Here is a 25,489-nt window from a genome sequence, read left to right on the forward strand (position 1 = left end):
AGATATTACAATCTATATCCATTATTCATTCATACTTGGGGATGGTAAGGTACAGATGTAGCCACAGCTTACCTGGAGCGATCTGACAGAGGTGCGGCTGCCTGTATGTGCCTACAGCTCCTCTGAACATAACGGGGACATTCGTATTACACATTCACACACCAGTGGAGTCACACTGGAGGAGACAGGGAGGTTGAAGTGTCCTACCTAGCACACAACACAACGGTTGCCTGGAGGGAGCAGGGATCAAAACACCAACCCTTCGATCATTGGCCGACCTGCTCATCAAAACACCAACCCTTCGATCATTGGCCGACCTGCTCTACCAATTGAGTCACTGTCACCCCCAAATAATTGTTAGGAATAAAGTTAATGGTTATCAGCGATTAAGTTACTGGTCATTACGGACTAAAGCCTCGTTTCCACTGAGCAGTCGGAGTAGTACAGGACGGTCCAGTTAATTCTGGTGAGCGTTTCCACTCAGTTAAGCCTGGATTCCACTGAGCGGTTTGTTTTCACAGCACACGCATGGTACAGACCTCTAGCGTGTCTCATGGTCATTAGGGACTGAGTTTATGGTCATAATGTACTGAGTTCATGGTCAATAGGAACTGAGTAAACATTTGAGTCAAAGACTTGTAAATGACTGAGTATTTGCTTTTCAGTGAGAAAGGTAAAGGTGTGAAAAACATTCAGTCACCAGTTTGTTAGTCATTACTGATATAATTAACACCTGTTTGTGATCAAATCGTTGATTGTTAATGAGTTAGTACTTCTCCAACACTGATCAACAGTCATTACTGATACTCAACAGTATTACCCACAGTAAATGGTTATTGAGCTGAGTAATGGTTTTGGTAACAAAGTTTACAGCCTTCATCGACACTGTAATATTTTAATTGACCAAGTTAAAATTACTATTTGATATAAAAGTCCTCAGCTGTTAGTGACAGTTGTTAATCCTTCAGATCAGAAGATGATCCGGTGATCTGAACACCTGGAGATGATTCAGTTCTTTTCTCTGTTTCTTTGACAGAGTCGAGGTCTTTAGCAGGAAGTTGTCTCTTGCTTTGACTCTGGCTGGAGGTGTTGACTGCAGCGCCCTCTTTGGACAGCAGGTTGTTTTTGCGCAGGTGGCAGGCCTGCTGGTAAGAAGGGCATATGGGAGGCTGTGGCGGATGGGTGTAACGATACTCTGTGTCCGCATCAAGCTAAAGAAAGAAAGAAATGGGAGAGATACAACGAAAGATGCTTAAGTCACCCAAAGTGATTTCTTTTAACAACAACATTCTTGTATTTCTTAGTAGTAGTGGTTAGCACTCTCGTCTCACAGGAACCTGGTCCAAATCCCAGCTGGAACCTGTTTGTGATGAGTATTCATGTTTTTTTTTCTTTTTTTCTGGGCACTCCTCCCACTGTCCAGAAACATGCTCCATAGGTTCATTGGTGACTCTAAAGTGTCCCATGGTATGGATGTGGGAGTGATTGTGTGGTCATGCAACAGACTTGCGACCTGTCCAAGGCGTAACTTGACTCCACCCATCAGTAGTCGAAACAGGCTCCAGCAACCCCGTGACCCCAGAAGAAAAATCTCATTTGTGTTTGTGTCTGAGGGTTTTTTGTCCGTTTTGTGATTTTAGATTTAAGCGCATTTGTGAAAATGGGGAAACAAGCCGTTATCCGGTTTTTCGTGTTGGAAACAAAATATTTTAAATAATGAGTAGTTATTTCCATTTTTAGTTTTTGGTTTTAAATCGAAAAACAAATGACAGACGGATTAATTCCCTCCAAAATTGAATGTTTACATGGCCTCTGCAACACCTGTCGTATCCAGCAGGTGGCAGCCTCCCCACCGGCCAGCGTTTGGTGGCGTTTTCAGTGCTGTTGCTTTAAGCCTGTTTTTGCTGCTAGACTTTCAACATTTTGGCATTTTTATACCTAAAGCTGACTATAGCTGAGTTTGTTTTCATTTCAGGTTCGAGATCATCAACACACATGTTCTCCTACAGTTGAACATAACCAAGACTAAGTTCTGTGACTGGAGACATGAACAGAATGACACCGTCCATCTTGCAGGGGGCTTACCTGTAGGGGGTACGTCCTGTCAGAGTCAAAAGCACTGAGGTCACCGCAGGCCAGAAAGGGAACAATGAAGCGGTTTGGACCGTCCAGCTGGTTAAAATCCACGTCTGCAGAACAGAGACAAACATCTGACTGAAGGATCCGGGTCACAGCAGAAAGTCTGATGGAGAATGTGAGTCTTCTCACCGTAGCAGTGGTCCAGGAGGGGGTTGGACATATTGGGGACGTAACCGTCGGGGGGGCAGTACCTCTGACACACAACAAAGGACTCTGCAAACACACAGATCTGCAGTCACGACCGGGCTGCCCTGAGCTGTGTGCATGTAACCTTATGTTAAAACAACAAGCCCCTCCCACCTTCCATTTAAATCTGTGGCCAACCAGGAAGAACCAAACGCTGCAGTTCCTCAAACGGCCACTAGAGGGAGGCTTCAAAGGAAAATCTGCAGTCTGGTTTTAAAAATCTTTTAAAAAATTTTTCTATTCGTGACTACTTTTTCTTTTCTTTTTTTGGGGCACGCAAAATAACGTCATATATCACGATATACCGATATAAAGTATATATTCACGTATTTTCTGAAAAAAAGGACAAAAATGTTATTGCTTACTTTTCTCTGACTTTATTTTATTAAGTAACTGAATCGTCACAAATGAGAAACGTTTTTTTTAAATGCACAAAAGTTTCAAGTTTCTTAGTAGAAAAACACATTTTGCACTAAAGTTCCCACAATATGGATCATATCGTCCAGGATTAGGTGGGTGGATGAAACAACTGGTTTCACTTTGCCCAACCTCAACCTACCTCTTCACTAGGGGTCAGAGGTCAAGACAACATCAGGCTTCATTTCCATTACCCAGAATCCTCTGGGTCATTCCAGAGATTTTTTAATCAAATGGAGATATTTCTGTGATTGAGACCCAAACTGCCGCTCACCGATGCTGGAGTTCCTGCTGCTGCGGGGTTTGGCACAGGTCACACTGCAGAAGAAGATCTTCAGCTGGGAGTACAGCAGAGTCACGTCTTTTCCTCGAAAGATCTGAGAGAAGAGCGACGGGTCAGGGCTGGCCCATACCATGATGCACTCACCAGCTCCAATGCAGCGCCGGATTATCTAATCTGATCTAACAAAACTTCAGACCAGAATGGTCAGTTTCAAACTGGATCATTTTTAAGACAAAGATAACAAAATTTAGACTCATTTAATGCTTGTCAAGGTCTCATTTCCAGATTTTCAAATTCAAGACTTTAAGAGCCAGTGGGAACCCTGGGTTGTATGCGTTTGTCTTACTTTTGGTTTATAAAATTGTAAAGCTCTTTGAGTCACATTAGTAGGAAAAGTGCAGCACATAGATTTGATTTGGGTGGTTTCTCAGGCATTGGCTGATGGATAACAGAGAAACTCCCACCTTGGCTACAAACGTTCCTCCTGGCTTCAGGACATGGCTGGTGATGTTCAGAGCCTGAGAGACACACAGATGTCAGACCAAAAGATGCTTTTGTAGAAGGTGAAGGTCAGAGTTTACTCACTGCGAGCAGAAGCTGAGCCTGGATGTACTCATCCACGTCATGCAGCCCCGTTACTATGGAAACAAAGCAGCCCAGCCATCAGAGGACAGTCCCACTAAAGCAAGTGAGAACAAACGGATCATCTCACCATCTGGAGCTCCATCACACACCACCAGGTCGGCCGGTTGGCCCTCAAAGTGACGGATGATCTCCTGAGCTGTGGATACCTGGAAGAGATTGGACTAAATGAAGATCCTTCCAAAAGGACAAAGGCTCCTTCAGGTTCCTCACCTTTGTGATGTCTCCCTGAATCTGGGTGACTCCCGGTAAAGGAGCCATGGCCTGCAGGTCCACCGCCACGATCTTCACGTTCTTAGCCGCCTCATCGCCCCTGCCAGAGAAGAGCCGTTTACAGAGCTGCTGCTTCAGAGGGATGCAGCAAAGCCGAGGATCTGAGGAGACCTGAGTTTACGGCTGAGGACCTGACTCCAGCTGCCCGGTGCCGCACACAGATCCACCGCTCTGCTCACACCTGCAGCTCACAAACAGAGGAGCATCAGTGAGACGTTCTCATCCCCAGGACAGAAGGAATCTGGAGAACCACTGTGACAGGAACACGACTGATGACGCCGTCAGCGACAGCTATCCAGAACTTCTTATGCAGATGTTTGTTTCCATGCAGATGAAGGCTGCCACAATTAGTCGACTAATTGACAACTAATCAACTATTAAAAAAGTCAACGTCTAACTTAATAGTCAATTAGTCATTACTTTATATTATATGGATTCAGAGGGTAATAGAGTTGAAAGTTATACTGGCATTAATCTAGTTTTTTTAAAACTATTTTGACATCTATTAAATTTTTTTAGGCTATTTTAAAGTTTAGCTAATATTTCAGCTACATGCTAGTTATTTTGGCTAATTTAGGATTTTTTCTGTTTTTAAGGCTAATTTGGAGTTGAGCTATTATTTTAGCGACATGCTAGCTATTTTGGCTAATTTAGGATTTTTTTCTTTTTTTAGGCTAATTTGGAGTTTAGCTAATATTTTTAGCTATATGCTAGATATTTTGGCTAGTTTAGGATTTGTTCGGTTTTTTTAGGCTAATTTGGAGTTTAGCTAATATTTCAGCTACATGCTAGCTATTTTGGCTAATTTAGGATTTTTTTGTTAGTTTGTTTTTTTTAAGGCTAATTTGGAGTTGAGCTATTATTTCAGCTGCATGGTAGCTATTTTTTTTCCTAATTTGGGCTTTTTGGAGTTAAGCTAATATTTCAGCTACATGCTAGCTATTTTGGCTAATTTAGTATTTTTTCTGTTTTTTAGGCTAATTTGGAGTTTAGCTAATATTTCAGCTACATGTTAGCTATTTTGGCTAATTCAGGGATTTTTTTCTGTTTTTTAAGGCTAATTTGTGGTTTAGCTAATATTTCAGCTGCATGATACCTGTTTTAGCCAACTTGGGCTTTTTTTCACTTTTCAGGCTAATTTGGCATCTAACTAATATTTTAGCTGCCTGTTTTAGTTTCAGTGAATTCCACCATCAACTTCTGCATTTTTGGCCATCAATTTCAGCATCTTCAACGGCTCCATTTCAGCTTACAGCATTCACACTAGCATTATCGCAGGTGATGCTATATAGTTTTCAGTTAGTTTAAAGCTAATGATGGTTAAGTTGTGTGTTTTACATCCACTTTGTGTGTGGCCTGATTAGTCGACTAATCGGAAAACATAATCGGTGATTAGTCGACTATTAAAATAATCGTTTGTGGCTGCCCCAATGCAGATGTTTGTCTCAGATGTTTGTCTTTTTGCAGGTGCCTGTTGATGTCTCACCTGTGAACAGGTTGAACTCCTGGTCCAGCTGCAGCAGCTTGAAGGCGCTCCTGGCTCTCCATCCTTCTTCTTTGGCCAGACGATAGTAGATGTCGCGCTTGTCTTTGGAGGAGCGTCCCATGCCGACCTGTGCCAATCACATTCGGGTAAGTTTTTTAACTTTACACCGATCTCAGCCGCGCATGCGCTTTTAATCACTCTGAATTGGCGCGAGTCAGATCTTCGGGACTCGAACACTCACCGCTTATGTGAAACTCTGATAAGCTCACAGGTAAAGGTTGAAAACGAAGAGCAAGCTAGAAAATATTTTGTTCTACTCGCCGCTAAGGATGCGCGCTCACGTGGAAGGACCCCGCGGTGCGGCCGCAGCGCCTGTTCAAAAATACTTTCGCCTGTTGTTTGTAAGGTCGCCACTAGGTGTCAGTATACGTCCCTATTTTTACTGAACTGAATCGTTTTTCCGCCAACTTTATTGACAAATATTTCGCTTACAAAATATCATAGTGACTTTATACAAAGTGGTTTGTAATAAAAGAGAAAACAAGAGAAGTAACAACATTTGATCCATGATATTGAATAACACAAATATAAATAATATTTAAAATGAGGATGAGACAGGCTGCACGGTGGCGCAGTGGTTAGCGCTCTCGCCTCACAGCGAGAAGGCCCCGGTTCGAATCCCGGCTGGGACCTTTCTGTGTGGAGTTTGCATGTTCTCCCCGTGCATGCGTGGGTTTTCACCGGGGACTCCGGCTTCCTCCCACCGTCCAAAAACATGCTTCATAGGTTGATTGGTGATTCTAAATTGCCCCTAGGTATGAATGTGAGAGTGGATGTGTGTGTGATTGAGGCCCTGCGACAGACTGGCGACCTGTCCAGGGTGTACCCCGCCTTCGCCCGTCAGTAGCCGGGATAGGCTCCGGCACCCCCGCGACCCCGAAAGGGACAAAGCGGTCAAGAAAATGGATGGATGGATGAGACAGAAATACATAAATACAATTAAGAAAGGATTAAATTTCAAAACCATGGTTGAACTGTTCTAACAGCTGTTTGTTAGTGCAGAATCCAATACTATTTACAAACGGAATCATTTATTTCTGGAAAACATTAATTAAGCAAATTTACTGTCTAAGAAGTTGATAAAGCCTGGTTTAATACAAATTAATTAAGCAAAGTTTAATTGCAAAAAGAGGCAGCATATTATTGAAAAGTATTAATTATAAAACACAAAATTGAGCAATGAGAGAAACATTTTACATAATAAAAGGAAAATGTTTTATTCATGTTCTGTTTGTGGTCATTGTCAGCCTTTTTCCTAGCCTTCTTTGCAGTCACAGCTTCCTGCTTTTTAGTAAATATTTACATTTAATATAAATTGTTTTTATTTTTGCCTCCCTAAACAGCTTCAATATTTTTTTTGTTTTTAAATTCACCTAAAAATAGGGAAATCTTGAGTTGACCTTCATGTAAATGTACATTTAGTAACTTGGCAAATAATAGAGTTCATGCAGATGTTTCTATGCTGTTCTTCATTTGGGCACCAAAGAAGATATTGTGAGTAAAAGTTGGTGAATTGTATAATTCTATCAAATGTTTGTGTTTGGGGACATAGAAAAAAAGTTGATTTATTGCTTTATTTATTAAAGGGCTGACGAACAAATGAGGCACCTGCCGTTTGCTTTGTGGTATGAGGTATGAAGTTTTATGCCAATAATGAACAAAATCACAGGACGCAGCAAAATGATGAACATGCCAACAATATCAGAAGGTAAACTTGACCAAAAATGGGCCAAAAACAATCATTGCTAAGTAAACTATTTTGCATAACTTCAGTTGCAGTAGAAAGTGCTAGAAAAGACAATTTGATACATTAACATTTATCTATTTATATAAATTCATCAGCGATCCAGAATTGGCCGGAATGACCAGATCCAAAAGAAATGCAATCTCACAATGTTACACCAAAGAGGAACTGACCGAAACTGAAATCAGGTTTAGTCAAATTTCCAATCAGTCCAAAAGTGAGAGAAATTCATTTTTAAATTATAAACAACATATTCCCTTTTAAAGAACTTCTAAGATTAAGGTTTGGATTTCAAGACAGTTTGTTTTTTGACTGTAGCCTTTACACGTTAAAAGCTTTCGGGAAGATTTTCATTTCTGGCGTTCTTCTAAATTCTCGGTTTTAGTAAATTTGAAAGGAAAAAAAAGAGTTTATTCTTTTGGTATACTTTCATCCAACAATGTATTTGATTTAGTTTATAATGTTTTGATCATTTTAGGGAAGTTTCAAATTCATAAAAACAGATACTCAAAAACCAGAACACTTTTTACAACATTCCGCAAAGAGTTTTGTTTATATTTTGATTATGAAAAATCAAAAGCAAGAAACATGTTCAACCTTGTTGTAGATAATTAACGCACTATTAACTGAGGCGTCGCCAGTGACACTTAAAAATTGCAGACCTGGAGCTCCAGTGTTAAAAGGTTAAGTTATACTAAAGCTCTTAGTATTTACAATTTTATATATATGTATATATTGGGGGTAAAAAAGGAATGACCAGAACCATGGTTCTCTGGGAAAACTCTGGGAAACTGTGGAGGTCAAACGCTGCATGGGAAATTGTCACGTGACCAGGTCATTAAAGGGGGCGTGGAGCTTTAGGAACCTAAACAGGACAACATTACGATTTATTTTCCTTAAAAAAAAAACAAAAACAGAAAAAAAAAACAATGTGCCATAATAAAGATAACTCGTGTTCAAGGTAATTTATTTTTTTTTTCCTTCTGAAATGTTCTTGGTCACGCACGCGCGTTCCTAGTCTGCTCCATACTGTAGGTGGCAGCGGCCCCCGGGAACCAGGAGAAGAAGAAGAGGCTGTGCATGGAAGCCCGCTCTTGTTCAGACAGGTATCGGATCCTCAGAAATCCCCTAATCCTCTGTCTGCAGAATCCTCCAGACCGAAACGGACTCATCCGCCCGCCATACGGTTGCACGCGGTCCGCGCATGCACGGTTAGTGTTTGGCTACCCAGATCAGCAACTTTAAAGAAGTTGTCTGCAGGATTTCTTGCAGAGACCGACCTTCATTATGGTCACAAACTCTAACTGGAAATCTTCCAGAGTTTATCTTCGGTTCATCTCACATTTAAACTCTTCTGTATGAAAAGACTTTTAGAAATCCACCTTCTGCTTTAGAGATTTTAGACTGGTTTGACCTTCCATAGTCAAAGTAATCAGTAAAAACTCTTAAGTTGTTCATTAACCTTATTGATCTTTCCTGAAGGAGGTGAAAGTTCACAGAGTGAGAGGAGCATGAGAAACCAGGTTTGTTTTATTCATGTGTCCGTTTGTCCAGCAGGTTAGGATGGACAACAGTCTCCAGAGGGTGAAGCTGTCCGTCCATCCGTCCAGAGCGCTGGTGGATGAGGAGTTTGTCATCCTGGTCCAGAATGTCCCTCCTGGTTCCCCCATGACCCTCCACGCCCTCCACTGCTCTGAAGACGGACACAGGTGGGAAGCCTGCGGTCACTACATTGCCGATTCTTCTGGGAGCATAAATGGTACGTGGATGAGACAAACTCTGGGTTTGCAAATGTCTGCAGTGAATCCCCAGCTGGAACTTCTGCTTCACAGCTGCCGACGACTGCAGCGTCGGAGGCTCATATCTCGGAGTGGAACCCATGGGTCTACTCTGGAGCCTCAAGCCAGTTCCAGGAAGCAAACCGGGTCTCAGGTGGGTCCGCTGTGCAGGGGATCCCTTTCAAACATCCATCCAAAGTGTCTGAGCTGACAACACTTTTGCCCCCAGGATGAGAAAGAAGGACGTTCAGACCCCCATGGTGGTCGCCATCTCAGTGTTCAACGGTCATCACTCAGAGGCCTTCGTGGACCAGGTGTCTCTGGCCAGTTGGGTAGTGGAGCGCTGGTACATGGCACCGGGTGTTCGCCGGATCCCTGTCACAGAGCAGCAGCTGACGGGAACCCTCTTCTTACCACCAGGTACCTCCAGAGAAACTACAGAGATCAGCAGAGCCCACCAGGCCCTAAGCCAGCCTCACCCAGTTTTTTGTTCAATAGCATTTAATATGCAGTAGACTCTAAAAGTTAGTGACCTGAAAAATATGCTGACGGTTATTTGTATTGGAAATATCATTGGAAAAGACCATTTGCAGAATTATTTGGAACGTGTTGCATTAAGTTTGTCAATACTCGTTGAAAGGGAGTGGAGGGGAAACAAACTTATATAATCTCACTTTTGTTTTAACGTTTTATTTTTACGTAAGTATCAAAATGATCTTAATTTCTGATCCGTTATTTAAACTAAACTAACACAAATGGAGTAAAGTCCAAAAGTATTAATAAATTCAACGACAAAGATGAATTAAGTATAGATAACATTATCTCAGAAATCATTAATACACATCACAGATCAAGTATCAAAATTATCTTAATTTCTGATCCATTATTTAAACTAAACTAACACAAATGGAGATCATTTAAAATCCAAAAGTATTAATAAATTCAACAACAAAGATGAATTAAGTATAGATAACATTATCTCAGAAATCAGTAATACACATCACAGATCAAGTATCAAAATTAATTCCAGATTGTTTTTCATTTAAGCCATTCTTTGCAATTTTTAAAGAAAAAAAAATTATTGATAATAATCAGGAATCACTGATATAAATCACAGATCGAGTATCAAATGAAGTGCTTACTGATATGAATAGAAAAGCATATTGCCTTAATCGTCTTTAATTTATTATTGTAGTGCTGGGTTGATACAAATCGATTTGAATTGATTTAAGCTTAATAGATCAATATTCTATTTATAAAAGTATAAATCGATTTAGCACATAAAGCTAAAGTCAGCTAGCTTGATGCTAAAGTTTAATGGAATTTTCCATAGGACGGCTAATGCTAACGCTCGGTTGACATATACATATGTTCCTGACTAAATGAAGATCTTCATAAACTCACAGACATGAATTTCACAAAATATTTAAAGAAAATATTTGTAAAGTAACCATTTGTGGTTATTCTTTGCGTATTCTTCTTGACAAAGGTATACTTCTATAGTGTGATCGCCGCCTAGTGGCCAAACTAAAACCGCCTTCAGGAGAAGCCGAACAATGTTTACAATGTAAATGCTCTGAACATTTTTGTTAGAACTTTTCATTCTGAGAATCCACGTAACACTGTGTACTATTAACAGTCTTATTATTTCACAGATACATTTTACGGTATGTGAACTGTATCAGATTAATATGAATATATTCAACACATATAGTAGATTATTAATGTATTTCTAAACAAATGTGTCTAAATATGTAAACTGTATAAACTCAAAATTAAATTGTATCGAATTTAATTGAGAGGACCAAAATAAAAAAAATAAAAAAATAAATAATCAGAATCGTATCGATTCAGGCTCTGGTGAATTAAATCTAATCGTTTCTGGAAATTACTATCGATACCCAGCCCTATATGATGGTTGTTGTTCGGTCAAAGTCGGTGTCATTTCACAGCTTAACCAGGTTACAGATATGGTTACGATGTTAAACCCCCTTCTTCTTTTCTCAGAGGTGGAGACTCGAGTCATAAGACTTGGACTCGAGTCAGACATGAATTTGACGACTTTATACTTGACTTGGACTTTAAAAGCTCTGACTCATGACTTGACTCTGGCTTTAATATCTGTAACTCATGACTTGACTCTCACTTTAGCCCTCTGACTCGGAAAGACTTGCTATTTTCCCCCAAATCCAAGAATACAAAAGTATATTGAGAAAACCTGTGCCGTGGTCTCTCTGTCTGTTTGTTTACATCCTTGTGAGATTTTAGCAACACATCCGATCAAATTAGGGCCACGTTGGTTTGATCCGACAATCAAACCAATCAAATTGCAGATAAACATCGACTAAGACTCAACAACGACCAACTTTATCCAACTCTGAAGCTCCAAAGTAAGTTCAAGTTGGCGCTACGCTAGCTTACAGACTTACTTGAGATTTGAAATACAATGACTTGGTCCCACCTCTGTCATTTGTCTTGTTGTTGTTTACAAAACCCTTTACGGCACAAAAATAGGGATTGAACATAATAGTCATTAGGAAATTCTTACAACAAACAATGTAAACAATCAAAACTAAAAACACACATGGAACCACTTTCAGTGTAGTGCTGTTGTTTTGGACCTCCCTAAGGTCCTGGACCTTTCCCTGGACTGCTGGATCTATGGGGAGGAGGAGGACAGTTGGTGGAGTACCGATCCGCTCTATTGGCTTCCCATGGGATCGCCTCACTGGCCCTCGATTATTTGACCAATGAATTCACCACACAGACTGGGAAGATGGTGGACAACCAGTATTTTGAGGTCAGAATTGTCTCGTTGTGGTCAGTGTTGCAGAAGCCAGAGTGTATGTTCACTGGTTTAGCCAAAGCCATAACTGTTCCTGTTCCTGCAGACGGCTTACAGAGTTCTGCAGCAGCATCCTCAGGTTCTGGGAAGCAGGATCGCCATGCTGGGTCTGTCCCTCGGATCCGTTTTCACCTTGAAGATGGCTGTCTACTCCCCAGTTGTAAAGGCAAGGCTCCTCCACAAACCTTTTTTTTGTCATATGTGAGCTGGATATGAGAGTTTATGGTTTGTGTTCCGTCTGGGCGACTATTTGAAATTCAGAAAATCAAAGTTAAAGTCCCATTAGTTCTCACACACCCATTTGGGCCTTAAATTTAAAAAAGTGCTTCGTCTGTAATTAATTAATCACAATTGGCGCAATAATACTACATCCCGAGTTTAAAAAAAAAGATTTTTGGAGTTACATACTTTATTACAGACTCAAGGTCCATTTGCCACAAAGACGCAACAGATAAAATATTTTAAAAAATAAAATAAAAAATGTAAAAATAAAAGTTAATAAATCAATAATAATCTTTAAAGTTCTCAATTAATTGACTTTTTCTTTCTTGGATAACCCAGCCCTAACACTCAGCTCATGAAAAGCCACTGCTGTTTTCCCTGTCTATCCATCCATTTTCACGGGGAAGCAGTCTAATCAAAGATTTGCCCAGACTTCCCTCTCCCCAGCCTTCCTCTAGCTCCTCTCGGGGGACCCCAAACATTCCCAGGCCAGCCGAGAGATGTAGTCTCTCCAGCGTGTCCTGGGTCTTCCCCGAGGCCTCCGCCTAGAGGGACATGCCCAATACACCTGTCTAGGGAGGCGTCCAGGAGCCCCGAGCCACCTCTATTGGCTCCTCTAGATGTGGAGAAGCGTCTCTACTCCGAGTTCTCTCCGGCTGACCGAGCTTCTAACCCAATCTCTAAGGGAGCGCCCAGCCACCCTCCGGAGATAACTCTTTTCAGCCGCTTGTGTTCAGGACTTTGTCCTTTCGGTCACGACCCAGAGGTCATGGCCATAGGTGAGTACTGGAACAAAGATCAACCAGTAAATTGAGAGCTTTCTGGCTCAGCTCTCTCTTCACCACAACAGACCAGTACAGTGACCGCATAATGGCGGACGCCACTCCAATCCGAATGTCGATCTCAGATCTTCCGTCACTCGTGAACAAGACCCCAAGATATTTAAAACTCCACCACCTGAGGCAGGAGCACTCCACCCACAGAGAGAGGGCAAACTACCTTTCTCAGGTCAAGAACCATGGCTTAAGACATCATGAAGCTTTACTGATTCGTGAAGCATTGCTGCTTCGTGAAGCATTGCTGCTTCGTGAATCCACGTTTGCGCCCGTATGTTTTCAAGTGCTTAAGCGGAGTTTGTCCCCCCAGCTCAGGTGTGCCGTATGCATCAGCGGCAGCCACATTCAGCCGGTTAGCGGGGGCCCTCAGGAAATGATGGATTTGTTCACCAGGTAAGTTCGTCTCCTTCAGCTGTTCTGCGGTCTCTGAACGCCCTCGTATGACACAGAGGTGGTGGGGCTGTTTTTGTTACAGAAACATAGAGAAGATTAACTTCAGTGAGCAGAATGAGGTGATCTGGAGGAGCTTGTTACTGCCCGTCCCTTCTGACCCCTCCATGAAAGCGGACGTGAGTACAACGGTGGCACTTTGAAAGCAACTCCAAACCTATGAAGCATTGGAGAGGAACAATTTCCAGAAACAAAGGTGTGTGGTGTACGTCTGACTTCTGTCCCTGAGCAGGTGGGGCGTCTTCGGTGTCCACTCCTGCTGGTGGTGGGGGAGGACGATCAGAACTGGTGTACACAGGAGTCTGCTGCAGACGTGAGCCCATTTTTTTTAACAAATGATAGTCCAAAGGTGAAAAGTAGTGAGGACAACAGAAAGAAAGAGGTGAACCCGGCACGCGTACAGCTTCTTTATAGCAGATCAGAAGCCTTTATTGTCATTGTAACATTGCATGTAAGTAGAGGGGGAGATGGGGGGAGGCAAAGTACAAAAGGGGCAAAAAAAGAACATACATCTGTACTGTGCTCTAAAGGGGCAGGATATAGGTGTAGAAACAAAAGACCCCGCTATACAAGAAGAAGCACAAAACTTGAACGGCACACGTGATATGAGCTGTAGGACGGGTATGAGGGAGGGGAGAACCACCAGTTCACCGTTCTGGGGGCTGCAGCCATTGGAGGCGCTGTCCACTCCAGACTGTGCGCTAGAGGGGGATGAGGAGGTATGCTGAAGTCAAGATAAGCCGGAGCAGGCAAGACGCAGCAGATGTCGACCTTCACATCCAACCCACATTTCATTCACTGAGGAAGCAGAAGTGCTTTGGGAGAGCCAAGGCCAAAGCGCTGAGCTCAGGGGAGCCAGATTAGATAAAATACTTTTGGGCACCAGCAAATCAACAATTTTGTCTGGTGGTTGTGTCCTTGGCTGGTCTCGCAGAGCCTTGAGGGGATTTTTTTACATGGACCAAGTTGTGGGAAATTTAGACCAGTCTCTCTTCGATCCGAGCGGAAAGTCTCTCCAAATTGGTATCCATTTTCCGCACAAGTTCAAGGCTCGCCAGCGCTCTGCCTATCTGGGCAAGTGAGGCACAGTGCCTTTGATCTTTTGCTTTATTTACTCTAAAATAAAATGTTTTTACTTTATTTATCTTCTTCCTCCTTGTTTACGCAGAAAAGTATTTATAAAAAAACCGGATCGATGAGGAGTATTGATATATTATTGATAAATCTCAACAATACCCATTCCTACTGTCGACTCTTACTCCGCATGTGTAAAGTCGGACAGAAGAATAAACCGTTCGCAGTGGAACTATCAAACCTCTGGTTCATCAGGTGTGTTAGTGTTTGTATATCTATTAGCTAAATTAAACTTGTTCATTTTCTTCAAACATGCGGTCATAAATTTGGAATTGAATGCTCATGAAAGGTCTTAACTTCTATATATCTGTAGACAGGCTGTACTTGTGTATGCACCATCGTCCTGCAGGTGAATTTACCTCGGTGACCTTCTGTTCCAGATGGAGCAGATGATGGCGAGAGCCGGGAACGACCACCTGCTGACGATTCTGTCCTATCCAGAGACGGGTCACCTGATCGAGCCGCCGTACACCCCCCACACCCCGTCCAGCATGTACAGAGGAGCCGGGGTGGACCAGAAGAGTGAGTCCACACTCCCAACGGGTTGTGTTGTTCTCTAGTGCTGTTCTCACAGGGTTGGGAGGTTTTTGTTGTTGTTTTTTATGAACTTGACCTGCTTGTGTTGTACACAGTGATGGTTTTGTGGGGGGGGAAGACGCCAGAACATTCCGCCGCTCAGGAGGACTCCTGGAGGAAGATCCTGACATTCCTGAAGAAAAATCTCTACGGAGGCTCAGACCCTCAAGCAATCCACCGGTCCCACCTGTAGGAGGAGCCTGAGGCGCTGTGGAGCTCCGCCCCCTTGCTGACTGAGAAGATGAAGGTGGATCTGCTGCAGTCGGATCTGTGGTCTTTAGATGAAATGGAACGGGTAGACTCAAACTTTTATGTTTTTTTTGTATTTCTTCTTTTGTGTTTTATGTTTGAAAAAAACACAAACTATAAATAAGTGCATTAAAACCAGCAGCTCTTTTCAGTCCATCTGACATTTCTTGTCACATTTTTTTTTCAACAAAAGATTAAACTGCCTCATTTTCTTATAAGTAATTATTAACTACCTCATGGTGACCAGTTGTGAAAACCAAATAAAAATGACTTCCTTTGTGGATGGAGGTAATCTTTAAATAAGTTGAATTTGCTGTTAATAAAAATCATTTTTTTCAAGTTTAATGAGTTGTCAATTGTACTTTGATGTTTGTTGCAGCTGTTATTCCGCACGCAGAGATTGTTTTTACAAAATGTGAAATTATAGTGAATTTAGTCTATTTATGAAATAGTTCTTGAACAGAATGATGAAACATGAAAGAGTTCATCTTAACGAGTATGGTTTTGGTGGAGGAAATCTGAAGCCTCTGCTCTGAATTTCACGGCCGCCACTCGTTCCTCCAGAGAGAAGAGTGGTGATTGGATCAGATCAGCAGACACAGGAGGTAAATAAGTGATGGAGAAGTTTGGTGTTCAGGACAGGAACGCAGAAGAAAAGATGATGGAGGACTTAGAAATGTCCGTGGAGATTATGTTTTTACACAAAGAAAGAGAAAAAGTTTATTTGATCTTGTTCAGACATTGCAACAAGAGGGAGATCAGAAAGTGGCGAATGGAGATGGTGTAGCCAGCATAGGATGGTGGTGTGAGGATGACTCTGGTGGTGAGGAAGATGAGGAGGACGGAGCAGACGGTCATGTGGTGGAAGTTCAAAATGCAGCGTGTCTTAAAGACAACATGTGTCAAAGTCAAGGAGAAAAATGTTTAAAGTTATTTAAAGTTTAAGTTGATTTATTCTGGAATAAAATTTCCACCTGTTTATTATTCATCATTATGTTAAAAAGTTACGGTTTTAAAGTTTAAAAAAATGACATTCTGCTAGCTTTTTGGACTATTTTGGCATTTATTTGAGCAACATGCTAGCAATTTTGGCTAACTGAGGCTTTTCTTTTTAAGTTTTTTAGGTTGTATTGGAGTTTAGCTAATATTTCAGCTACATGCTATCTATTTTGGCTAATTTAGGCATTTCTTTTTAATTTTTTAGGATGTTTTGGAGTTATGCTTATATTTACATGGTAGCTATTTTGGCTAATTTTGGCTTTTTTCAGTTTTTCAGGATATTTTGAAGTTTAGCCATTTTTTAGCTACATGCTATCTGTTTTGGCTAACCAAAGTTTTTTTTTCCTTTTTTTTTTTTTTTTTTTAGCTTTGGCATTTAACTAATACTTTAGCAGAATTTTTCAGCTATTAACGTCAATATTTTTAGTTATCAGCTTCTCAGTGTTTTTAGGCATCTTCCGCTAAAAACACTAGCATCTTTAGCGGCCAAATTCAGCTTACAGCATTATCGTAGGTAATGCTATATATCTAGTTCATAAATACATTAAAAAGTAACAGTTTTAATAATGTAGTTTTAGAGTGTTCAATAAATGTATATTCTACCGGCCCACGACCTGAGGTGTGTTTTGGATTTTGGTCCCCTGTTCTAGAGTTAAACAGGTCTTCTCGGGATCAGGATGTTCTTCCAGAGGTATGGAAGAAGAAAGTGATCATGGAGACTGAGATGAAGAACCTGGCGTTTCATCTGGGATTAGGGAACAGAGCAGGTTTGTCTTCAGTGATGCCATAAAAGAGGCTTACAAACTCTGAGATTTAGACTCACAGACTTTAAGCCCCTCCCCTTAATCTGTAGTATGCTGGGAACATTGACTGTATATATTAACATGTATTTTTACAGTCGATGGGGGAGAAGGATTCCCTCCGGTCAAAGATGTGTGCACACATCCCACTTCCTCTTCCCGCTGACCCTTTCAAAATAAGAAGAATATCCTGAACAAAGTTGGGGGGTTATTTTAGGATTGGGGGGTCAAAAACCTTTTATCCATGCTAATGGATGTTTTATTATACTTTATCTCCTGATTCTTATTTCGTTTTCTTTTATACATTCACTCTTCTTTCTTACAGCAGGTGTTGCATTTTGGTCCAAGGCAGACGGCTGACAGCAGGGGGCGCTCTGAGTCTGTTTCTGCTCATTTAAGGGGTTTTCCCATAGAAAACCCATAGAAAACCCACTGGCATGGGTTTTCCCTCAGTTTGTCTTTCTCTGGGCACTCTGATGACAAAAGCCTTTCCCTATTATCTGTTGGTCTCTTCTTTTGAAAGTCTTTATTCCAGTGAAAACATAGTTCTAGAATATTCTGGGATGTCCTAAAGGTTATTATCTGTAGTATTTATAACCCATTTCTTGTTTACAGTCTGGGAACTTCATCAATAAACTACATAGAATTAATTGAAAAAAACTCAATACTTCAAAGGGGGGGGGGGGGGTGCTTCTTCCAATGCCCTGGAATAAGGAAGTATTCCAAATAGAACATGATCCACTTCCTTTTTCTTTTTCTTCAACCCCCCCAACACACAGAAGCAGTCATTTTTGGGGCTTTCTCAGTCTCGTGACGTCTCAGCAGTCATTTTCAGGTTTCAGGAAGAAGCAGATCAGGACATCAGAGCTTTTGTGTGTCGTCGTAAATCTACAGCTGTTTCATTCTTTTAGTTTCAGTATTACATGTCATTTTAACACAATAGTATTTTGTGGAACTTCTATTTTGCATTATTTTTATGTCTTTAGGTTTGTTTTCGCTAACTTAAACTTAAAAATAACGTTTCGCTTTGAGGTCAACTCCAGTTTTCTAATGTTTTATAACTTTGATCACTGAAGACTTTCAGTTTTTTTACATGTGAAATTTCAACACAAATCAACACATACTTCAATAGACATCAACACAAACAACAACACACACATCAACACAATCATAAAAAAACATCAGCACAAATAACACACACATCAACGGAAACATCAACACACATCAACACCAACATTAACGCACACAACATAAATAACACAAACAATACACACATTAACACAAACATAAAAGCACGCATCAACTCTAATCGACACATGCAACATAAATGGAGGCAAATATCGACACAAACGTGCAATGAAAAAAACAACACACACATTAACACAAACAACACACACATCAACACAAACATTAACGCACACAACATAAACAAAACAAACAACACAAACAACACACACATCAACACAAACATTAACGCCCACAACACAAACAAAACAAACAACACACACATTAACACACACAACACAAACATCAGCACACACAACACACACATCAACACACACAACACACACATCAACACACACAACACACACATCAACCAACACACATCACAAACATTAACACACACAAAGCAAACATCAACACACACATTAACACACACAACACACACATTAACACACACAACACAAACAGCATAAACATCACTACACTTCAACACAGTATTTTATAGTATTCTTCTAGTTTCCGGTGAAACCAGAAAAGTTTCTTTCTCTCCCGTAAGGATCCGCCCCCTCCGCAAGGAGGCGCGTGCATAAATACAGCCCGGCTTCCGCACACCTACCGACCCCCCACCGAGAGCTGCGATGCAAAGGTAAGAGGATACGCACACAGGACCGGGTACGGGTTAACGGGGGCTCCTTCGGTTCGGTTTCTTTTTCTTTGTGTGTGTGTGTGCGCGCGCGCGCGTGTTAGATTCCCTCCTCCAACCAGCTTCTCTGTCTTTTCCCTGTAGCCCCCACAAACCTCCGTTTGCCACCTGGCTGCTGACGCAGGTGCAGACCGGTCAGTACGCTGGACTGCAGTTCGTGGGCCGGAACCGGTTTCGAGTTCCCTGGAAACACAACTCCAGACGGGACTGTAACGACGAGGACATCCAAATCTTCCGGGTAAAATGTCTTAAAATGTCTGGTTCTGGTTCTGCCTTGGAACTTCTCCGACCTTAGATGGATCGTCAGGTATTGGACAGGTGTTACTGTCAGGAGGTTATGGACACTCGGACACACCCGGTGTTTATTTGTATAAACCTCTTTTGGATTTAAGGCTAAACTTTGTTTATATTAATTCTGTTTTGATACTTTTCTTCTTCGACCAGAGAGAAAAAACAAGGGAGATGGATGTTTGTGGAGGGGGTACAAAGGTTTATCATCATCTATGTTGAAGGTGTTAGTCAAAAGGGGCGGGGCATGTCCACACCTTAATTTTTTTTTAGTGTGTCAACATATGGGCTACACAATAGAGTTTACACTAATGCATACAAACGTGCACATCTAAAATATTTAATTCTGTCACCCCCATTAGTGCAAAGGTCAGCTTACACCTGTTCTCAGGTGAGTTTATTTCATTCTACATAGTTTTTACGTTCAGGCACCTGGAGATGTTAAAATGTGGGGAGCCCTTAAACATAGACCTATTCTTACAAACGAGCCTCCAAGTGACAAGAAAACTAGTTTTCATGTTCCTGCACAGACTGTCCTGACCAGTAATTGGTGTCGAGGTTCAGGAAGTGTTCTAAGCCGTCTGTCGGTGCTTTGCAGGCGTGGGCAGTGGCCAGCGGAAAAATCAACCAGTTTCCAGACAACAAAGCGAGATGGAAAACCAACTTTCGCTGTGCTCTCAACATCCTTTCTAAGCACTTCCGGATGGTGGAGGATAACTCCAAGATCCAGCACGATCCTCACAGGATCTATGAGGTTATAAACCTTGAATGTAAGACATCTGGATTTTAACCTGAACTTTTCCTGCTGCTCTACCTTTGGTTGGTGAATATGTGTTCTTTACCTACAGCTGAATGTCTACCAGCCCAGACTTCCCCACAGGAATCGGATCATTCTCTGAATATTTACAGCTCTCCCGTTGAATTCTCCTCCTCAGGACACGTGGTACATGTCTGACCCGACTCTCTTTCGTTTCACTCAAGTTTTCCTCTGTCAATAAAGTTGCTGGTCTGTGTTCACAGGAGGATCTGCTGAACAACCTCGGTGCCTTGGATCTTGAAGCACAGCCAGCAGGTATTGTTCTAGCGTGTGCTTTATGGAGAGAAAACAGTCTCACTGGATGTGTGCACGGATTTCTTGATTGTAACTCATACAAAATCTGTGTGTATTTCCAATCGTTTATCAATGTGTACACTCATGCTGAAGACCATGATGAACATTCACAGCCTTCAAGAGTTGATGGTTAAAAACCATGTCTTATGGTGCAGTTAAAGCGAGTGCGGCAAATATGAGTTTGCCGCCTATCTTTTGACACATGTCAAATTTAGTGCTTATAGCCTTGCTCCCTGCCACGGAGAAACCGCCAAAGTGGTTTTGGAATTCATTCGTTGCAACATTATGGAAAACATGGATGATGTTGAGTGAGTAGCTTGGGTTTAGATGTTTTGGAGAGCTCTACCGAGGCGCCGGCAAGTACATCACTGTGTTCATTTCACCAGATCTTTCAGAGTCTTTATACAGATAAACTTCTGGTTTGGCAGAAGGTTCATAATGTAACGTCATAAAGTTAGAAAAAAATGATGAGGAGCGACCATTTGAAACTCTTTGTAGCGTGTTTTTGGAATATTTAAGATTTTGGTTTGTGGACCTAAACGATCCGGCCAAAGTAAAGAGTGAAGGACAAAGGAGCTTCTTACAGAAGTTTGTGAGAACTAGAAATCTTGCATCTTTGTAGGAGACTAAATGCCTTAATTTATTTTGAGATTTTATCAATTATTTTATTGAAAACCCTACAATGTGACTTCCTGATTCTTTCTGTTGAATTGCTACTATGATAAAAATTAGACCTCTGTCTTCTTTTGAAGTGGGACAACTTACACAAATGATGGCTGACTGAAAACTTTTCTGCTCCACTATTTTTACCAGAGGATGGACTGTGGCAGGAGACCAGTCTCCAGCCGGATCCACCTGTCCAGACAAGCTATCCAGACCAGCAACCAAGTTACAGTGAGTGCTCGTCCAAAGTAGTTCAAACATCCAACGGTCCATGTCAGAGTTTGAAGGCGATGATTGCTGTGGTTTGTGTTTTTGTTTTCCAACAGTAAACCCTCCGTCCTTCCTTACTCAACCTCAACCTCCCAGTTTATGCGACCTGGAGATCTCCATCCACTACAGGAAAACAGAAATGCTGAAGACCACGATGAACGTCAGCCGCCTGCAGCTTCATTACCATCATGAAGTTCCAGAGTTTAACGCTTTTCCGCTCTGCTTTCCCGTTCCGGATGGTCTTGTAGACCACAAACAGGTTAGTTGTTGCTTTGTGATTCATTAAAAACAATTCTTTGGAATTTGTTGCAGAACTATTTAGACTTCTGGACCAAAGCCATCCTTCAAAGCTGGTGGAGATCTTTTCACAGCACAGCTCGGTTCTTCTTACGAGTGTTTATTTTTTACTTTTCTTGGCTTTGAATCAGGCCTGGGCTAGTATCATTATTTTTTCATCCAATATCAATAATCGATATTTTCCCTGCAACTGTGACCAATAGCCGATATTTGCAGATACCGATATTTAAGTGTGGTATTTAAAATTAAACTTAAAGTTCCACTAGCTGTCACGCACATTGGTGTGCGACATGTTTTCCGCATTTGATCCATTCCTTGAAGGAGCGTTGAGCTGCAGAAAGGGATGCTCTCAGGAACCGTTTGGTGGTTTAAACTTAACCAATAATCCAAACCTTAACCTGTTCTCTAGGTCCATGCAGCCAAGAAAAAGGTTCTGGTACTGGCCAAACGGATTTTAAAAAGTCATGTGCGAATAAACACTTTAGGGAAAAAAAGGCTAGTTCTTTGAAATTAAGTGTTCTCAAACAACAAAAAGCAAAGACAAACTTTTTAAAACTGGTATTTTTTAAGTATAATTATGAACGTGAATCCATCGTTGTACTTAATTATAGTGATCGCATGTGAAGCATTGGAGTCAATTGCCAAATATTAAATCTCAGACCTTTTTTAACAAAGCTATCGGTCCGCTAGCTATAGCTTGGACCCCTCCCCCGTCGTCGTTTAGAGTCTGACGCAAGATGAACACGGGGGATGGGTAGATAGCCTAATAAAAACCGAGCGCATACATTGGTGGAAATTTTTATATCGTACCATTACCGATCATCTCATTCATTCATCTTCTTTTTGGCCGCTTTGAAATGTGCAAAATTGGCCGATACCGGCATCAATAAATTGCCCATGCCTGGAATGAAAATCAAACATTTGAGGAAATAAAGCACAAATAAACGCAAGCAGAATATAATCTTCCTACCTGAACTCTTCCTTGCAGCAAAGCTGTGAGTCAGTCCTGCTCATTGAGGTCCACACACAGGAAGTCACATTCCTCAACACTTATCCATGAGTCTGAACACGTTTTCACACTGTAGTTTTTTAAGTATCCTTTAAGTTGTTTTACTCTAAGCAACCACAAAAACAACCTGGTTTGAAGCTGTTTTTCTTTTTCCTCAGATTGATTTCACCAACCGCATCCTGAACAGCATCCAGCGAGGTCTGCTCCTGGAGGTGCAAGACACTGGGATCTACGCCATCAGGCAGGACAGGTGCCATGTGTTCGTTAGCACAGATCCCTCCAGCGTGGCTCCACCACCCCCACAGAAACTTCCCCAAAGCACTGCAGTCCAGCTCTTGAGCTTTGCAAAGTATATTGATGGTAAGTGTGCGGATCCCTCCCTTTACATCAGGAGTGTCAAACTCAATCGCACAAAAGGCCAAAACTCAAAACACACCTTAAGTCGCGGGGCAAACAGGATAAACATTTATTGAACACTCTAAAACTACATTTTAAAAACTTTAAAACCGAAACTTTTTAACATAATTATGAACTATATATATAGCATTACCTGTGATAATGCTAGTGTGAATGCTGTAAACTGAATTTGGCCACTGAAGATGGTAGTGCTGATAGCGGAAGATGCTGAAGCCGATAGCTGAAAACGCTGATAGCTGAAAACGCTGAAGCTGATAGCTGAAAACGCTGAAGCTGATAGCCAGCTAAAATATTTGCTAAATGTCAAATTAACCTAAAATATGAAAAAAAAACGTAGGTTAGTCAAAACGTTTAGCATGTAGCCAAAGAAAATCCTAAAAAAAACTAAAAAGAAACACCTAAATTAGCCAAAACAGCTAGCATGTAGCTGAAATATTAGCTAAACTCCAAAATAGTCCAAAAAATCTTAGTAAATGCCAAAATAGTCCAAAAAGCTAACAGAACGCCAATTTAAAAAACTTTAAAACCGTAACTTTTTAACATAATTATGAACTAGATGTATAACATTACCTGTGATAATGCTAGTCTGAATGCTGTAAGCTGAATTTGGTCGCTGAAGATGCTAGTGCTGATAGCTGAAAATGATGAAATTGATAGATGAAAACACCAAGGTTAATAGATGAAAACGCTGAGGTTAATAGATGAAAACGCTGAGGTTGACTTGACTTTGACACATGTGCTTTACATAGTCACGCTCCCGAATTCTGACCCAAACTTTTCCTCAGAGCTGAAGGAGTTCAAGGAAAACCGTGGCCGCTCTCCGGCCTACACCATCAACATGTGCTTCGGAGAGAAGTTTCCTGACGGCAAACCTTTGGAGAAGAAGCTCATCGTGGTCAAAGTAAGCTCCTTCTGTGCTCCACTCTGTTTAACAGTCAAAGACTCAAACCCCTCCCTCTGTTTTTGTGCCCCCCCCACAGGTGGTGCCCTTGATCTGCAGACATTTTCATGAAATGGCTCAAATGGAAGGGGCGTCGTCTCTCAACAGCGTCAGCCTGCAGATTTCTCAGACCAGCCTCTATGATCTCATCAACGCTGTGTTCGGCCCCCCAGCAGCAGAGGAGTCCTCCTCCCCCCCTGAGCCTTTTGGTCAGATCTAAAATGTGGAAACCTACACGATATGACTGCACGTTCTTATGTCACAGAAGCCGTTTTAGATTTGATTCTTTTGTAAAAATGTCAGAATTTGGTTATATTTGGATCATTTGTACATTGTTTGATTCTGCTTCTGTCACAAAAGGAACTGAACCAGCAACCTTTACATCCTCTGTGGTTAAAGTCAATGCATGCTTCGTTAGGACCCCCCATTAACAATTTTTCAAGGCATTAGGGCTGGGTATGAATTTCCAGAATTGATTAGATTTAAAAGAGCCTGGATCGATTCGATTCCGTTCAATTTTGAGTTTACATATTTAGTTATTTTTTTTAATAAAATACACTAATAATCAATATTATATGTTTTGAAGTGGCCAGATTGAAGAATGGAGAAAAAAAAAAAACTCATGGGTCTCTGATATTGTTTGGGGGCCTGGTCGGATTCGGCCCGCAGGTCGCAGTTTGAGGACCTCTGCTTTAGACCACATATGGTTACAAAAAAAAAAAAAAAGTTTCCTTAAAAGAGTTTGTAAATTAATGCCTGTGAGTGCCGGGGTGGGATTATATAATATAATTTACAATCTCTTAATGTTTAGTTATCCTGTATTTGACATCTCTTTATGGATGTAAACTTCTGACAATGGATTATTTTGCACATAAATTTACTTTTTTTTTTTTGCAAATGTATTTATCTAAACTTTCTGAAATGTCATGTTGGGTAGGGGTGGATATTGAGCCTGTACTTCTATGTGTGTGTGTTATGTGTATCTAATCTCTGTACTATTTTGTTTTGTTTATACTCTACATTCATTTTTATTTCTTGAAATGGAGGACCCCCTTGAAAACGAGATGTTCAATTTCTAGAGGTTTATCCTCCAACTCCAGTTTAAATGAGTAAATAAAAAATAAAACAGATTTTCATTTAGTCAGCAATGTATATTTAGGTCAACCGAGCGTTAGCATTAGCCGTCCTATGGGAAATCACATATCTTAGCATCAAGCTACCAAACTTAAGCATTATGTGTTAAATCAATCTTCACTTATGGATCGATTATTGATCAATTAAGCTTAGATTGATTAATCGACTTTATCAATCCAGCTCTACTATGCAGCTTCCTGTGGAAGGAATGACGTCTGTCGAGGTTTAAAAGGGGAGTCAGAGGTCTGAAGAGCAAAGACCTCCATCCAAAGATGGGGCGGGGGGGGTCTGTGATGCTGTGCGCTTATTTCCTG

At 41.2% G+C, this 25,489-nt stretch overlaps 3 protein-coding genes across 9 annotated transcripts; 2 read left to right on the forward strand and 1 right to left on the reverse strand.

The window, feature by feature from the left end:
* Positions 1-875: 875 nt before the first annotated feature.
* ftsj1 (FtsJ RNA 2'-O-methyltransferase 1) lies at positions 876-5,828 on the reverse strand. Its single transcript, XM_024280756.2, has 11 exons — positions 5,668-5,828; positions 5,427-5,553; positions 4,052-4,121; positions 3,881-3,980; positions 3,738-3,816; positions 3,611-3,663; positions 3,490-3,543; positions 3,017-3,119; positions 2,269-2,352; positions 2,086-2,189; positions 876-1,211 (listed from the first exon to the last, which is right to left on the reverse strand). The coding sequence occupies exons 2-11, from the start codon at positions 5,545-5,547 to the stop codon at positions 957-959; spliced, it is 1,023 nt and encodes a 340-aa protein (XP_024136524.1). The 5' UTR covers positions 5,548-5,553; positions 5,668-5,828; the 3' UTR covers positions 876-956.
* LOC112151713 (peroxisomal succinyl-coenzyme A thioesterase) lies at positions 5,443-15,270 on the forward strand. Of its 6 annotated transcripts, none has more exons than XM_024280749.1 (12): positions 5,443-5,572; positions 8,377-8,441; positions 8,788-8,989; positions 9,063-9,162; positions 9,238-9,428; positions 11,639-11,808; positions 11,900-12,019; positions 13,222-13,304; positions 13,387-13,480; positions 13,594-13,674; positions 14,876-15,017; positions 15,128-15,270. In XM_024280749.1, the coding sequence occupies exons 3-12, from the start codon at positions 8,794-8,796 to the stop codon at positions 15,262-15,264; spliced, it is 1,314 nt and encodes a 437-aa protein (XP_024136517.1). In that variant the 5' UTR covers positions 5,443-5,572; positions 8,377-8,441; positions 8,788-8,793; the 3' UTR covers positions 15,265-15,270. The 6 variants fall into 6 exon arrangements, with proteins under 6 accessions (XP_024136517.1, XP_024136515.1, XP_024136516.1 ...); XM_024280747.1 differs by having other exon boundaries at positions 5,446-5,572; positions 8,266-8,441; XM_024280748.1 differs by lacking the exon at positions 5,443-5,572 and adding an exon at positions 8,159-8,191 and having other exon boundaries at positions 8,266-8,441.
* A 1,690-nt stretch (positions 15,271-16,960) lies between these two features.
* On the forward strand, positions 16,961-24,718 carry irf7 (interferon regulatory factor 7). Of its 2 annotated transcripts, XM_024281537.2 has the most exons (11): positions 16,961-17,086; positions 18,900-18,989; positions 19,131-19,284; positions 19,933-20,104; positions 20,183-20,277; positions 20,355-20,406; positions 21,259-21,339; positions 21,435-21,637; positions 22,843-23,044; positions 23,887-24,002; positions 24,082-24,718. In XM_024281537.2, the coding sequence occupies exons 2-11, from the start codon at positions 18,982-18,984 to the stop codon at positions 24,259-24,261; spliced, it is 1,263 nt and encodes a 420-aa protein (XP_024137305.1). In that variant the 5' UTR covers positions 16,961-17,086; positions 18,900-18,981; the 3' UTR covers positions 24,262-24,718. The 2 variants fall into 2 exon arrangements, with proteins under 2 accessions (XP_024137305.1, XP_024137304.1); XM_024281536.2 differs by lacking the exon at positions 16,961-17,086 and having other exon boundaries at positions 18,792-18,989.
* Positions 24,719-25,489: the final 771 nt, after the last annotated feature.

This window comes from Oryzias melastigma, linkage group LG6, assembly GCF_002922805.2.
Source record: "Oryzias melastigma strain HK-1 linkage group LG6, ASM292280v2, whole genome shotgun sequence".
Classification (NCBI taxonomy): domain Eukaryota; kingdom Metazoa; phylum Chordata; class Actinopteri; order Beloniformes; family Adrianichthyidae; genus Oryzias; species Oryzias melastigma.

What these genes read in the sequence shown, in the direction of transcription:
- ftsj1 (XM_024280756.2), bottom strand. Translation starts at nt 5,547, where the DNA reads ATGGGACGCTCCTCCAAAGACAAGCGCGACATCTACTATCGTCTGGCC. An exon ending in GTGTGATGGAGCTCCAGATG is followed by an intron (nt 3,664 to 3,737) that starts GTGAGATGATCC and finishes TTGTTTCCATAG; the next exon opens with TAACGGGGCTGCATGACGTG. An exon ending in ACAGGACGTACCCCCTACAG is followed by an intron (nt 1,212 to 2,085) that starts GTAAGCCCCCTG and finishes TTCTTTCTTTAG; the next exon opens with CTTGATGCGGACACAGAGTA.
- LOC112151713 (XM_024280749.1), top strand. Translation starts at nt 8,794, where the DNA reads ATGGACAACAGTCTCCAGAGGGTGAAGCTGTCCGTCCATCCGTCCAGA. An exon ending in TGGACAACCAGTATTTTGAG is followed by an intron (nt 11,809 to 11,899) that starts GTCAGAATTGTC and finishes CTGTTCCTGCAG; the next exon opens with ACGGCTTACAGAGTTCTGCA. An exon ending in TCTACTCCCCAGTTGTAAAG is followed by an intron (nt 12,020 to 13,221) that starts GCAAGGCTCCTC and finishes TTGTCCCCCCAG; the next exon opens with CTCAGGTGTGCCGTATGCAT.
- irf7 (XM_024281537.2), top strand. An exon ending in AGGACATCCAAATCTTCCGG is followed by an intron (nt 19,285 to 19,932) that starts GTAAAATGTCTT and finishes GGTGCTTTGCAG; the next exon opens with GCGTGGGCAGTGGCCAGCGG. An exon ending in TCTTGAAGCACAGCCAGCAG is followed by an intron (nt 20,407 to 21,258) that starts GTATTGTTCTAG and finishes TATTTTTACCAG; the next exon opens with AGGATGGACTGTGGCAGGAG.